This window comes from Mesocricetus auratus, unplaced genomic scaffold (assembly GCF_017639785.1).
Source record: "Mesocricetus auratus isolate SY011 unplaced genomic scaffold, BCM_Maur_2.0 Super-Scaffold_100009, whole genome shotgun sequence".
NCBI lineage: Eukaryota > Metazoa > Chordata > Mammalia > Rodentia > Cricetidae > Mesocricetus > Mesocricetus auratus.
Genome location: NW_024429193.1, coordinates 71,978,329 through 71,994,759, shown reverse-complemented (window position 1 = coordinate 71,994,759; position 16,431 = coordinate 71,978,329). Strand labels below are relative to the sequence as shown.

Here is a 16,431-nt window from a genome sequence, read left to right as displayed (position 1 = left end):
AATACTTAATAATGCACAGAATAATTATGATGTGCAAAGTGTCTGTACTTGAATATTTTAAATACATGCATAAAATACATCTTATTTTATTTATTTCATAGCCACAAACCATACCCTTACTTTATATAGTTTTCCAGCTGAACTATCTATAACTCCCTTTTACTACACAATGAGTTACAAGGTGTTCTAGCTTATGCATTCTATTTAAGCGTCCCCTTTTTGCTAGCAACTTGACTGATTTAAGATTTTTGTGCTGATCCAAATAGCAATTGAGCAAATATTCGTGCCTGGCTTTCTTGCCATGTGTAGTGGAACCCCTTCAGGACAAAGTCTGGAAAGAAACCACCTCCCTAAGAGTTGGTCCTTCCTGTCCTTCCTCCTCTCTCTCTTTCTACCTCTGTGGAGGATATTTGACATCTATAAAGTGGGCGTCATAGAACAAAACCAACATACATTTAACTTGGCTTCTTCAAAAAGACGTTGACATTATTTTCTTAATATGGTTCTCTTTTACCCAACGCAAGAAAGATAGAGAAGAGAAAGCAATGGCTTGTTCATTGTCCACTCGCGGCTCCCTTTGATCACTAAGAAAGTCTTAAGTCACGTGTCTCACCAGCCCTTGTGGATGGATGAAGGCTTTGCGGTGTTCTCCATGGTGGGCATACATTGCTTCTTTGCCTTCGCATACGCTGTTTGCACTCTCTCTGTTTTCAGATTCCTCCGAACCAATCTCTTACCGAATTTCCTCAGGCGATCTGGATGGAAAGTTCTCCATTCACAGGTGGCTGGGCAGCATCCGCACCCTGAAGCCTCTGGACCACGAAGCACAGCCCATGGTTGTCCTCACCGTCCAGGCGCAGCTCGGCAGCTCCCCAGCCTGCAGCAGCACGGAAGTGAACATAACCGTGCTCGATGTCAACGACAACCGTCCTGAGTTTCCCACAGCCTGGGATGAAATTAGGATCTCCCAGACCACTCCACCTGGCACGGCCTTGTACCTTGCACGCGCAGAGGACAGAGACAGCGGGCTGAACGGACTGGTCCGGTACAGCATCGCAAGCCCTCATCCAAGCATCTTCAGCATGGATCGGGGCCGTGGGGTGCTGTACCTCAGGGAAAGTCTGGGAGGCCAGGGGAACCTCAGGCTGACCCTGGTGGCTGAGGATCAAGGCACTCCTCCCCAGGCATCCCACTTGGTGCTCACAGTAGTTATTGAAAGCCAAGAACGAAGCCCAGTCGTGGCTTTTGAAAATTTTGTCTATCAAGTGGAAGTTAGCGAGTCTCTCCCACTGACGGCTCAAATCTTGCAGGTACAGGCCTATCCACTGCATCCGTGGCACCCAGCCTCAAAGACAACGTATTCCCTGGATGTCAGTGTGGACTCTTCAGTGTTCGGAATCCACCCTCACACAGGCTGGATTTATCTGCAGCGCCAGCTAGACTATGAATCTACACAGATGTACAGGTTTAAAGTGTTGGCCCGAGTCCCGGAGGACAGATTGCTGCAGAATGTGAGCACTTTGGTAATCGTTCATGTCTTGGATGAGAACGACCATTCCCCAGCCTTCTTGCAGGACAAGGTGTTTTTGAAAGTTGAGGAGAGCCCCATGCCCCTAGGGGTAATAGGCAAAATGACAGCCATTGATGCTGACTCTGGGAAGAACGGGCAGCTGTCATATTTCCTGTTGACTGATGGGAAATTCTTCAAGATGAATCCCAACACAGGTAGCTCTTTGAAGCTTTCATCTAGATCTTTAAAAATCAGAATTAAAAAGGAAACCCTAAAACCTTCAGATACAGCTTTAGCACAAAGAAATTTTAAAATTGGGTTTTGGGAAACACAATATTTTATTACAGGGCTGTGATTTTTAAATGAGGTTAACATTGTGAAGAATCTCACCTAGGCTGATCCTGTATTCTTTTACCCCTATCATATATTGCCAGTGCCAGCCCAGGCTGTATGATGTTTCAGTTGAAAATGGGTTGCTTGTGAGACAGTGGCCCCATGAAGTTGCAATAGGTTTGAAAATTCCCATGCATCACCCCGCCTCTGTCCTGCCTTTCCTGTCTCTGTTTAGGAGTTTAGAAGCAGGACTATTTCCTCTATGTTTGAGTTACTTTCAGTGTCCAGTACAGTGAACAGCTGCTCAAATGCACAGCCCAAGGGAAATACTGTACGGCAGAGGTGTGTCACGTAGGCCAGGCCACCTAGGTTTGTGCTAGTTTACTCTGTGATGTTTGCACAGTGATGAAGCTGTTCTTAGAGTGTGTCCTGACCACTGAGCAATTTGTGCTCGCTTGTAATTCTACACTGCACTAGAGGCATGGTCGGAACTGTACTGTGGAAGTCCTGTGTAGGTTTGTTTGGGGCGGCTCTCTTGGGAGGCCTCACCCGTTTGGAGCATACTCTCCGAAACCCGTCCTTTGTGCTCCCTGCCTTCCTACAAGGCCAGTTACCTCATAAGTGGAGAACCCTGGTGTTCTTTGCTTATGGAGTGGGAAAAATGGCTTGTCATTTGCCATTCCTTTTCCTTTCAAGACAGACCAAAAAAATCAAGAAAGGTTTTTTTCTTTGTTTCTTTGTGTGTGTGTGTGTGTGTGTGTGTGTGTGTGTGTGTGTGTGTGTGTGTGTGTGTGCGCGCGAAACATAAATGCCATCAAGGTCAAACGGGAAAGTAATTAATTACGATTTAAAAACATTTATGCCCGTGTGCTCATTTTGATAAGGAACAAGAGAAAAAGAAGAATAATCAGTGTGATGTGGTTAATCTTTGATACCTTGGATTAGAAACTAAATATAAGATGTCGTGATACTTGGAATTTCATACTCCAGTTCCCAAAACACAATGTGTCTAAGTCATACACAGGGACCTTGGAAACATACTAGTAACTGCAGTGAGAGGTAGTCAGAGATGAAAGGAAGTTACCAGTTTGGACAACTTTCATGAAATAAAATTCCATTTGCTAATCTGGATTTGGGGCTTTCAGAGTTGCAGATTAGAACTTTAAAAATGCCGTTGTGTGTATGATTTATTAAATTACAGTTATAATAAACTATTTAAATATAGTTTATGTAGAGAATGTTACAGTAAACACTGTATGTAAGCTCACAGATTAAGCAATTTACCAGACGTGGACTTTCTTCTTCATTTTAGCTTTTTTTCTATGCAATGCCATTTTATTTGGATTAAGAGTGAAGAAAACTTAGCAATAAGAATGCTTGGTGGTAGCTGCTTCATGTTTACTTTCTCACAGATAGATTTATTCAAAAATGGCAAGGAAGCTAGCGTTAGGCTGGACAGGAAGAAATGCAACACATTCCTAAGGAGTGTGTGGCCTCTAACGGCCCTTGGCAATGAGGATAGGCAGAAGTTTATACTGAGTCCTCATGACTGAAACATGAGGAGATTTACCAAAGATAGCACATTTCTAAGTATGAATTACAAAATAAATTTTGAAAAGCATTGACAGTTATTTGGTAAGTCACAGTATTTTTACTATACACACATTTTGTGAGTTAAAAAAATGACACACATAAATGGCAGGTAACTGCCCAGGGAAAATGTTTTATGAGTTATTGTAAAGTAATGATAACAATGGCCAACAACCTACAGTTTACAAAACTGTAAAATATTCAATTGTGTTTGTTTCAGGGAGCAGACCCAAGAGAGTTAGCTGTGAGAGATTGGCAGATGGGGATCTGGGAACCAAATTCAGAACTTTGGATGCATAGCCTATGTCTTTCCTTGCTCAGTGTAGCAGCACAAGGGCGAATAAATAAACATTACAAGTCTTCCAAATCACTTGTTTTTATGACTTTATGGGAGGTTACAAATGCTTAGTGATGGATAATTTCAAAGCAATGATAATATTTCAAGTGGTGTTTTCTGGAGCAACCCCAGCAATTGTTTTGCACGGTCTCATTATTTAGCACAGATTGGCCTTGAACTTATGATCCCACTGTCTCTGCTTCTCTGACTGCTGAGGTGATACGTGCACACCAACAGAGCTGGCAGCAAATTCTTTCAGCAGTCACACTGAGCAGAATTACTTGAGTGTCGAAGCCTTTAGTTTGGTTTGTCTTTCAATGGACTCTTTTGGAAGTGGTTCATCACCCATTATGCCAGTATTCTAGTGCGCAGTGCCTGTCTTGTTCTGCTGTGTTCCCAGGTGAGCTGCTCAATTGGATGGCATTGGATCGTGAGCACCAGAGGCATCATCACATGACTGTCCTAGTGACAGATCACGGCTCCCCGCCACGGAATGCCACCATGGTGGTTTATGTCACAGTTACTGACATAAATGACAACAAGCCATTCTTCCCACAATGCCCACCTGGAAAGGAGTTTTACATCAAGGTTTGTGAAGTAGCTTTACAGTGAACTTAAGATGCTTTTTATCCCCAGTCATTTGTTTTGAGCACCATCTTGTGGTAAAAGTTGTGAATTTGTCATCAGCCATGGTATGGCATTGCATGTATTTTAATGACGTAGATTCGCTTATGTGCTAAAAAGCTGGTCAAAAAAATAATAAGAAACTAGCTGTGTGCACTCTTCAGAATTGCTCCCCCAGCTTGGCTAAAAGAAATAAGTCCTGTAAATTGCATATAGACATGATGTCACCCAGTGACAGTCACCCTCTCGTGGGTGCGTTTCTACTGCTTTACGTGCATCTCTGAACAGAACGTGCAGCTGATGTATCTCATCACAATGATGCCACAAAGACAAGTAATTTGGATCAGTGTGTAGGTATGACATAAGTGAGTATCCATCAAAGGCAGTAAAAGTTGGGTTTTGTAAGCACACACCAAACTTGTAATCATGCACATATGACCTGTCTTTTCATTTCCATATTTTGTATGTTGATTATTTCTATAATACATCAGCACATTATTTCTATGTACTTCATAAGAGAATATATGTTAAATGTGGGCCATATGTATAAAAGCCTTAGCAACTACTGATCTCCAAACAATTGAATTGACTATTTAAACTCTCATCAAATATGGGTAGTGAACAACTCAAAAGGGTGTTGAGGAAGTTAGGAAATTTAAACCGATCTTCCAAAACCAGGGCTGGAGAACAATTTTGAGAAAGGGAACAATTTTGAGTTATTTTATTACATCACTAAAATACCTTGTGTTTTATTGGGTATTATTAAGCTCCACCCATTAATCACTCCAGGAAAATTCCTACTCAGAGTGAGATATGTTTTCTGATATAAAGGCAGATATTTATGTTAAGCATTTTTGGATCGTAGCAAGCAGTCTAAACAATAACCCAAGAAATTGCTGAGAGAACACTGAATTTTTTAAGAGCTTTTATAAATAGAAAAGTTAAATTTTACATCATTGTATTTAATTTATTTGCAACTTTGGCTCAAATGTTCCAGATAACTTCTTCAAACTGAGTGAAAACTTAAACAGATAAGGTCGACTCTTTCCATAAAGTTCTACCCATGTAGCTCTCTGGTGGTAGACATTTGAGTGGCATGGAGATTGTAGAATTGTTAGTAGATGCTTGATATACTGTGTTCTTTCATTTGAAGGTTCACTAATGCATCCTATAAGACTCCATTGACTCATCTGTAAACTATTTGTCTCTGTGACAGGCTTTGGAAGGTCAGCCAGTCAACACGCTGGTCACAACCATCTTTGCAAAGGATCTCGATGAAGGACTCAGTGCAGAACTTACATACTCCATCTCTCCAGGTAAAAGTCGATATTCATAGAGGATTAAGAGCTTTTAAAATTCCCTCTGTCACGTACCCCTTGTTTATTTCCTTTGGGAAAGACACTATCTCCTTGATCCCTCAATACTCCCTAGATAACTTACAATATAAAACCAAATTGCAAACCAAATTCATTTGCTATCTGTAATAATCATTCCATATTTAAGAACACAAAAGTGAATACTGAAAGTTTTGTGGAAACCACTAGCTGATTCCCTATGCCCTAAATAGAAAAAAATCCATCTTAAATGGATGACTTGTTGAGAATCTAAGGCCCAAGTCAGCTTTCATGTCAAGGAAAGTAGAAGTTAGTAGATAAGAAGAGATAATTAATGTGTGACGTGTTGGGGCACCTGTGAATATCTATGAAGACTACTCATGAGATGAGAATAAATCATGTCTACCTATATCACACCACAAATCATACCAAATATGTAGAAGACTCTATGGTGACTTTGTTAACCTAGACTTACTTTCAAGCTTTCTCTTAAAATATACAGTCTTCTAATTCAAGTAATTAGCTTTATTTGACATTGTGTGTGAGACCATCTCAAAAGGCATTTATCTTGTTTGACACCAACATGGGAAATCTAGAGACAATCTTGTCCTTGCCTGAAGCAGATTAGATTCTCTTCATGGAAAACACAAGAGATATAAGAATAGATGCTGGAATTAACATGCCTGCTTACCCTAAGGGAGTATGTTACCACATGATACTAGCATTTCAGTGATACTGTTTGAAGGGTCTCATTAATATTGCACATGAAAGACAAATGAAGTAGAGAGCTGTATGTGTACTGCTCGTGCTAGGAAAGAGAAAGGTGTTTACATGTTTATTTATTGGCTTAGAATATCTTCAATTGAAATGTCAGCCAGCGTTTGGTGGAATATGACAAATTGGTTCTAAAGTCATAATAGAAGAGCTCAACAAATGAATTTAAAACCATGTCAAATAGACTAATGGAAAATGTGCCATTAGAAGACTTTAATTTACCAAGTTTTTAAAAGGAAGACACCATAATACTGATGCATTAAAAATAGACCAGTGGACAAGATACTTCATCTAAATACATGAAGATTTGACACACAATATGCAGAAAGCAAATGGATCATCAATACATGATACAGACCTACTTTGTCACACAGATGAAAAAATAAAATTACATGTCTACTTCGTACTATACAAAACACGTCATATTTAAATGTCAAAATCTTAATTCTCACAGAAGAAAATGTAAGAAGTTGATTACTTGACATTGAGGGTAAAAAAAATCACTTTTAAACAAGAAAAAAATTTAAAGAAGTAGGTGAGTGAAATTACATTAACATTCAGAACTTCATGACATATGTCACTGTTTACTCTGTTATAAGTCTCAGATCATAGATTGGGAGAAAATAATTACAATCCTTATAATGACACAGAATTGCATTCAGCCTTAATAAGAATCCCAAAAGATCAGAAAGAACAGGACAAATAATTTAAAAACCGAGCAAAGATATTAATGAGCAATTTGTAGTCAGAATGACGCGGGCAGTTTAAAACATGTCCCCGGAGTATAGCGACTTTGAAGAACGGAGGCACACTGTGTGATAAACTTGCAGGGTTCTTGTGCTAAGTCCCAGAAGTAGCTCTTCCGTTTGACGTCCTGGAACAGCTCATGAGTCACCGAATGAGAAGGGAGCTTTGTTTCACATACTCAAACAGTATTATCTCAGAGTAAGATGCTGCCATTAAAATGAACTATCTACAACTTTATATACACCAACCGAACAAATCTTGAAATTTATTTGAAGAATGCAACTCTCAGAAGATAAAAATTCTACTTTAGTGCCTATGGTTCATGGCCATTTCCACTGGGGACAGGGACGTTGTGAGTGGTTCCTTATCGCAAGCTTAGTCAAGAAGAAAGTTCTCCTTTCCTTGTTTCCCACAAGGGGGCGCCCTGATTTCTTTACATGTAGACATTGCCCAGCTTTCTTGTTCTAGCAGAATATCTTCCTGTGGTCCTTAGGTTATTTAGATCTGTGAGGTCTCTGCATCATTTTCCTCTTCAATTTTGAGTGTACTCAAAGAACATAAAATACCTACAATAAACAATGAAGGTGAAGAAGCACACACACAAACTCTTTCTCCACCACAGACACACTCACACACACACACAAGCACACACACGCACACACACACACCACATACACACTCAGCCACACACTCTCAGTCACACACATATGCACACAAACACGCACACATGCACACACACATTCACATACATACATTTATCTGCATATTGACACACAAATACACATGCATTCATGCTCATATATATAATCACACATTCACACATGAACATTCATAGACACACACATATACATAGTCACAACTCTCCTACACACATGCATGCACGTACACCTGCACACACCCCTGCACACACACATGCACAAACACTCACACATGCACACACACATTCACAGACATACATTTAACTACATATTGACACACAAATACACGTGCATTCATGCTCATATATATATATATTCACACATGAACATTCATAGACACTCACACACATATACATAGTCACAACTCTCCTACACACATGCATGCACGTACACCTGCACACACACCTGCACACACACATGCACAAACACTCACACATGCACACACACATTCACAGACATACATTTAACTACATATTGACACACAAATACACGTGCATTCATGCTCATATATATATATATATTCACACATGAACATTCATAGACACTGACACACATATACATGGTCACACACAACTCACATACACACATTCATACATACACATGCTTGCATACACACCTGTGCCTGCGTGCGCACACACACACACACACACACACACACACACACACACTGAGCTTTGATCCCAGCATAGGATCTTTACCTGAAAGCCAGAAAAGTCACACTTCACATGTTGATGGTCCATGGACTAAAGAATAGAGAACCCATATTATCTAGGAAGGGAACTTTTCACAAGACAGATGCAACAGAAGATCTGGAAGCATACACGGACCTACTGTTTGTTTTTTATTGTTTATGTTTTTGTTTATTTAGACTGCCATTGATAAAGCATTGAAAAACAATGAAATTATTCCATGTAAAAGATGACACATTGATGTTCAGCATATATCTCTGAGTGCCTGAGATGTTACTGTTATGGGCAGCTGGTTCTTTCCTCTCACATTTACCTGGTTCCAGGACGACTTGAACACAGGTTGCTAAGCTTGGGCAGCAAGTGCTGAGCTAACTCTTTGGTCCCCTGAGATGTTATGTTAAATTAGCTTCCAAGATGATACTTGGAGTATAGCAATCTAAATATGCAATGATGTTCATTGTCTGGTTTTGCCATCTCTAATTACTAAATAGAGGCAGCTATAATTATAACATAATAATGTAATAAGATAACAATATTATAATAGCAGCAAGATTTTTTTTATCATTCATGAGAGTATTCCACGGGATTCTTATAAGAGACAGAAATGAGTGGATGAAAACAGACATCACAACTAATAAGTGTTTCATAGATGCTGGCTTCATACTCTAAATTTTCAAAGGCAGGGTTCTCTTCTATTTATATCCCTTAAAGCACGTAAAGAGTAACTGGACAGAGCTGGCTCAACAACTGTGAGAGCAGAGAATGACTTTGTATGCTCAGCTTTGTGTGGGGCTTTCACGATGCTTGAGGTATTCAGATTTGATTGAAAATTATAGTCTATGATTTAGCTAAGTACACTGTGGAATGAATTTAAATTACCTGCATTAAAATGGACTTCTGATATATTTTGGTGTGTCTGTCTGTCTACTCTGCCTACCATAAGGGCCTAGAAATCATGAGTAAACCAGAAAGAGTGAGAACTCCCTCCCATACCGAATATGGTCTCAACAAACTATTTTCTACTAAAGGGATCCAGAAATACATGGAGAAATGACAGATTTCAGATCTTAGTAGTTCTACAAGAAAAGTGCTACAGTGCACTGGGACTCTTTCCAAACACCCTAGGACAAATTCGGAAAGGATCCTACTGTTCAGTGATGGACCTATTTGAGTATCAGTAAAGATGATAATAGTGATACACTGAACCCCTTTCCTACACTGAGCTCTTCCTATAGGTTGCAAGCAGTAGTTGGGAGCTAGAGAGAAAGCTCAGTGGTTTCAGGTTCTCATTGCTATTCCAGAGGACCCAAGTTCAATTCTCAGCTCCCACACCAAGTGGCTCACAAATGCTTCTAACTCTAGTTCAAGGGGATCCAATGCCCTCTCTCTTCTGTGCTCTGCAGGTACCAACACACACACACACACACACACACACACACACACACACACACACACGCAGGAATTGGAAAGAAATTTCTTTTTTATTGAAATATTCCTGTTAATAAATGAAGAGAAAGGGGAGCTACCTATGTTTTGGAATAATTAATGAACCCACAGATCTGGGGTTTGAGGCAGGTGAGCCAACATCAAGACCAAAGAGTAACTGGGCATGTAATTCTGAAGGGAAATACGGTATTGTGATGTACTCTCCAAAAAATTCTACCCAAATTGGATCAGTTCTCCAGATCTACCTCCTGATTCGAAGAACTTCAAGAAAGTATAACTATTTAAGGAAAAGAGAAAAGATCTAGGGAAGACTTGAGCTGTACATTGGGGAGGTAGAAACCAGATACAGGCCATTACTGATCCAATGTTAACAAATGTTAACATCTATGGATGGCAGAATTCTGTAAATGGTCTCACTACATTACTCAGGATGGCCGGGCAAGATCTTTCTACTGGACTATAGGCTCATGCATCACCATGCCTAGTGATCTACTTTTTCATTTTTATGTGCTTAAACTTAAGAATATCTTGTCTATATTTTAGTGTCATGTAAAAATTAAACTCCTATTAGCTGTGTATATAAATGTGAAAGCCAGAGAGATTAGAGTGATGTTGAGTGCTGTTTTTGATACAAATATGTAACAGTACACTATAAAGGATTTAAACGGGGTAAACTGCTCCTCACACCCTCAAGGAATTAAGACCAAATTAATATTCTGTAGCTCCTCAAGCTCTCAAGAAATTTAAAGTAAATATATGTTCTGAAATATGACCACATTAACTGAATTGATCCTATCTTCTGCTCTATAAGTTAATTTAGTTTCTCCATTTTTGTGTATAGATTATCCTGCTCACTTTAAGATTGATGCCAACAATGGTGAAATAAGAACAACTGTGATACTTTCCCATGACTATAGACCTTCCTATAGGATGACAGTCATTGCCAGTGACCAGGGAGTGCCCCCTCTTCAAGGACAGGCAATTATTAATATTCAGGTAATGGTATCAACATAAAATGTGGAAGAATATTCTGAGAGTATCACTTGATTTTTAAACAAGTAGACAGTATGAAAACATTCCCAGTGTGTAGATCCTATTTCAAGAGTATATTACATGCAATGCTTACCTTCTTGTTTTTGTTTGAGAAAAAATTAAGTAGAAATAACTTTTGAACTAGTTATATGCAGTTCTTGACAAGCTCTCCTTCACTACATAGACACTTGTGTAGCTTTGGGTGTGATGTGATGTGATGTGATGTGATGTGACTTTTCTCTTACTTCTGTGTACAATGAGTTGGTAGGTTTGTGGGAGGTCCTTGTATGTAAACAAATGGCCACAGGATAAACCACATGGTGTTTTGAAAAATTCAAAGCTTCTAACAATTACTTGAAATCCATATGACAAAGCTTTGCATTAATCAAATAACAGTAACAGCAACAACAATAAAACCGAGTCAGGGGACATCTTTGTAGGAGGAGAAAATTACCTACAGTCAGTCAAAATGAGGGTGATTGTTCATAGCTAGACTTCTTGTTGACCACATAGTGAGTAATGTCAGTACAGTATATAAATATAATATAGGCTTGTGTGTATACAATAGCAGAGTTTATTTCTCCAAGAATACTGTTTTCAGATTATGTCTTTCAAAATTAAATTGTGATTTAGGAGAAAAATTGATGTGGTCAAACTTTTAGTGTTTTTGTTTCAACAAAGACACTTGATATTTCAGTGCCCAAAGGTCATTGTTGCTAACTCATCTCAAGGATTTGGGGTAATTTGGAGAATTAGATGTCCAACATTCACTTTAGAGAATTACCAAGTATGTTCCAGAAGAACCATGGTACTGCCTTACAAAACAGTCTTTCATGTATTTCAGCAAGTTAAAAAGTGGGAAACTATATTCTTCTTTTATATATAGAACAAATTTCAGTCTTTTGGTACATTAGAATTCTATTAAAAGGTGTTTTCTCATCAATTAACACACATATAAACGAATAGAAATCTGCTTCCAATATAGTGTCATAATATATACTGATGCTTAAACTTACCTTTTAGCAGTGATACCTGAAGCTAATTTCAAAGTACTCTGTATCAACAGAATTTTTGCTCTTATTTTAGGTTATACCACTCTCCAAAGGGATGGCTTTTATGTCTCAGAATATCAGACATTTAGTGATCCCAGAAAACACGAAGACTGCAAAAATCATGAGCCTGATGAAGTCTCCCGACCCCTTTCAACAGTACCATAGTGAGAAGTTACACTTTAGTATTGTTGCAGAGGACAAGGATGACCACTTTGAAATTGATAGCTCTACAGGAGACTTGTTCCTCTCCAAGGAACTTGACTATGAAATTACATCTCACTATCTTATTAGGGTGATTTCTAAAGACCATAGCCAAAGCCCTCTGTGGAACAGCACGGTCTTCCTTAGTGTTGATGTGGAAGATCAGAATGACCATTCCCCATCCTTCCAGGATGAGTTCATTGTGATAAGTGTGGAGGAGAATGTCCCCGTAGGGACTTTGGTGTACATCTTCAATGCCAAAGATGGTGACGGCAGTTTTCTGAACAGTAGGATACAATACTTTGCAGAATGCAGCCATGTTGGAACGAACCCATTTCTCATCCACCCCTCCTCTGGCACACTGGTCACGGCATCTCCCCTGGACAGAGAAGATGCTCCGTCTTTTATACTGACCATCACTGCATCTGATCAGGCTGTGAATGTGACAGACCGGCGATGGCGGTCACTGGTAGCAGAAGTGATGGTTTTGGATGTGAATGACCACAGCCCCACCTTTGTGTCTCATTCCATCACCTCTGTCAGAGAGGATGCTGAAGTGGGCTCCCTGGTGCACCGTGTAAGTGCCCAGGATCCAGATGCAGACATGAATGGAAAAGTAACATACAGCATCCTCTCAGGAAATGAGGACATGCTCTTCATGTTAGACGGGTCATCAGGTACAGTACTCTGGGTGCCACTACTAAATCATCTTATTTTATTTTACTAAATATTTTTATGTTTGTTTTCATACATTCCAGGGTGACTTCAAAGCCACTGTTTAGTTGAGTATGACTTTAAACTCCTGATCTGCTTCTCAAGCACTAAGATTGCAGATATATACTACTATGCCCAAATTTGCAGAAATAAATTTAACATGAGCACAACATTCCTAACACTTTTATTCAAAGAATACATATTCTTGACTATGGACTCAGTGCTACACAATTGAACTCAAAGGTCACTCTTTTTACTTAATCTAAACCGTTTTTTCTCATTTCCTCTTCTATGACAAGCACAACTCCTCTTGGTAGTTCTATAAATTTAATTATTTTGGAAAGCTTAGATAAATAGAAAATAGAATCATGCAGTGTTTGTTTTTGTATGACTAGCTTATTTCAGTCAGGACATTATTTTCCAAGTCTACACATGCCATCACATATAACAGAATTCTCTTGTAATTTTTAAGGACTATTGCATGCATGTATCATATTTTCTATCTGCTGATAGACCTCTGAGTCATTTTTTTAACTTTGACTATTATGAACAGTACAGAAGTAAACTTGACGTTGTCACTACTTCTTGTTGACCCTGACTGCGATCCTTTTGCACAAATATCCAGAAGTAGTATTGTTATAGCTGCTTCAGAAGGATGAGATCTTATGCTAACTTAAAAATATTTTTGAGGAATTGCCATACTGTTTTCCACTTGAAATGTTCTGCATTAAAACCAACAGTGGGCAAGGGTTTCCATGTCTCTGCATCCCTACCCTTCTTTTATTATTTATATTTCTATAATAGAACAATGCCCGTAGTTGTTGTGTGACAGAGTTTTCCTGGAGAGATGTAACACACATGCATGAATGCTCACACACACTGACATATATATATATATATCACAGATATTGTGTTCAGAGAGCTAAGTTTATTGAACTGTTTGTTGATATTAACTGTGCTTCATAGCTAGCTGTAACTTGTGGGCTGAGGATGCAATAACCACCATCATGAGTGCTTGAAGTAGGAATACTACTAGAAATAAAACAAGGTGGCTATATGGCAAATAAGCATCATTATGCAAAGACTTTGGTGTGGAAATTGGCCTTTAGATCATATAAACCAGCACTGGTAGTAACTGGAAATAGCTTACAGGTTTTAATGTTTGAATTCTTTGCTCATTAGGGATGTTGTTTTTCACAGCAGTTGTAGCATTTTACTATTTACATTAGCATTCACTCAATGTCATTCACTCTGCACAAATGTCACTCACTGCCCTTTCATTGGTCTTCCTGTTATCATGTTGTCAAGTGGCATCCACTATTTTTTATGTGATATGATTAAAAAGAATATATGCAAAGTATCAGCCCTATTGATTTGGAAATGGACTTTCCTTTACATGATTTTCAGGACAATTATAAAACTTATGGAGTACTATCCAATTGTCTATAAAGCAGTGGTTTCAACATGAACCTTAGGAAGAAAGGCTCAGATGTAAACTGTTTGGCCAGCTGTAAAGAACATTATTTGGAATTAAAGCGAATGTGAAGATTTGGAGGTTGTGAGCATAGTTGTTTCTCTTCTGTTGGGAAATTTTATCAGAAAATTTCTCAAATCCTGACATATGGTTCCCTTCTGAGGCTTGCCTGAGCACCACCAAAGTGCCCAGCTGATAGGAGACTCTCCAGACACAGGCTGATGATTTCTGCAAGAGCTGTGCCTCTCCTTAGAGCTGATTTAATGGTACTTTAAATGCTTTCCAAGATGCTTCAGAAAGGTCTGTTTCAGACTATTAAAGAGGAAGAATAAACTTGAATTGTGTCTTAGTAAGGCCAACATCATGAATCTTGAGCTATTACAATGAATATGTCTTTCTAGGTATTTTTCAAAGGCATAAAATGATAATTGCAGAATGAATCCATGTGAGATGGGAGGTTTTTTCTTTCTTCTCACAAGAATCGTATTTCTAATAGAAAGTAAAACATAGTGAGTTTTCCTTTGTCTCCAATATATATAATGATGGGTAATGATTGGAAAAACTATTTCAAACATCTGATTCAATATTTAATTATTTGATGAAAATTTTTAGGGAAGCAGTTAGCCATAAAAGAAACATACCTCAGTTATTATTCTACAATGGTTATCTATGTAAAATACTGTAAATGCACAGGTTATGTGACTCAGTGCAGTGGTATAGGGAGGTGGCTTATTTGTGAAGTTTACTGTCTGAATTTCAATATCTGTGTCCTTTATTTTTCTTAAAACAAATGATGGCTGACTACGAGCAAGAAGATAATTCTTTAACAGGAACCAATGTCTTGAACACCAGAGCCATATGCACTTTTTTATAATGTGGTTACATTGAAGTGTGTCATGTGTCACAGAATATGTGTCATTACTATCATAAATATGTTTAAAAGTGAGGGAAATTTTGGGTAGACTAATAACTTAGATAATATTTTTAAAATTGTCATTTGTCATTATAACTTAAATTGACATTTCTGACCAAGAGTGTTAGTAGAAAATTTATGATTTTAAAGTAGGTTCAATAAATTTCATTCTCTTTTTTAATGATTCATTCCTTAGCAATGGAAGCTGAGTGTTTAGTCTTATATTGTAACATAAGCCAAGGTAGAGTAAATGGTCCTAAAACTAGCAACACCCATAGCATGCCATGTCTTCTCTCCCAAAGCAGGCTTTCTGAGGACAGCTTGTCTTCTGGATTATGAAGTGAAAACCCAGCACATCTTGACCCTCATGGCCCATGATGGTGGCACACCAGCACTTTCTTCATCGCAGACCCTGACAGTCACTGTCCTTGATGTCAATGACGAATCACCAGTGTTTAAGCAACTCACATACAAAGCTTCAGTTAGAGAAAACCAAAGTCCTGGGGTGTTTGTTACAAGGGTTGAAGCTGAGGACTCTGATTCAGGTAATCTGCAAACTATAGAAACTAGGTAATGGGCACGATTAAAACACACACGCACACACACACACACACACACACACAACGGTTATAGTTGGCATAAAATAATGGTTTTAGGAAAGTGAAACCTATGAGCTGTCACAGTGGGAAAGCGCTTGCCAGGGAACCCGGTGACTTGAGTTGGGTTTCTGGAACCCATGATGGGAGGACATAAATGAGTCTTGAATGTTCTCTTCTGACCTCCACATGTGTGCTATGAGACAAGCATGAACATGTGCACACACACAAATAGTAATAGCAAATCAATTAAAAAAATAACAGTTATGGGGAAATGAAGACACTACCTGTCTCAAATATCAAGTATTTTCAGCAACATACATGAAACCAACAGTTATAGATGATGTGTTTCTTTATCTAGCATCTC

General features: G+C 38.7%; 1 protein-coding gene across 1 annotated transcript in view; it reads left to right on the top strand.

Annotated features, from left to right (window-relative positions):
• Dchs2 (dachsous cadherin-related 2) overlaps positions 1-16,431 on the top strand; it is a 223,668-nt gene that overhangs the window by 136,762 nt on the left and 70,475 nt on the right. Inside the window, exons 5-10 of the mRNA XM_040752593.1 lie at positions 715-1,725; positions 4,171-4,358; positions 5,611-5,710; positions 10,924-11,078; positions 12,201-13,044; positions 15,774-16,013. Coding sequence (XP_040608527.1) covers positions 715-1,725; positions 4,171-4,358; positions 5,611-5,710; positions 10,924-11,078; positions 12,201-13,044; positions 15,774-16,013 — 2,538 coding nt within the window. The remainder of the gene's footprint in view (positions 1-714; positions 1,726-4,170; positions 4,359-5,610; positions 5,711-10,923; positions 11,079-12,200; positions 13,045-15,773; positions 16,014-16,431) is intronic.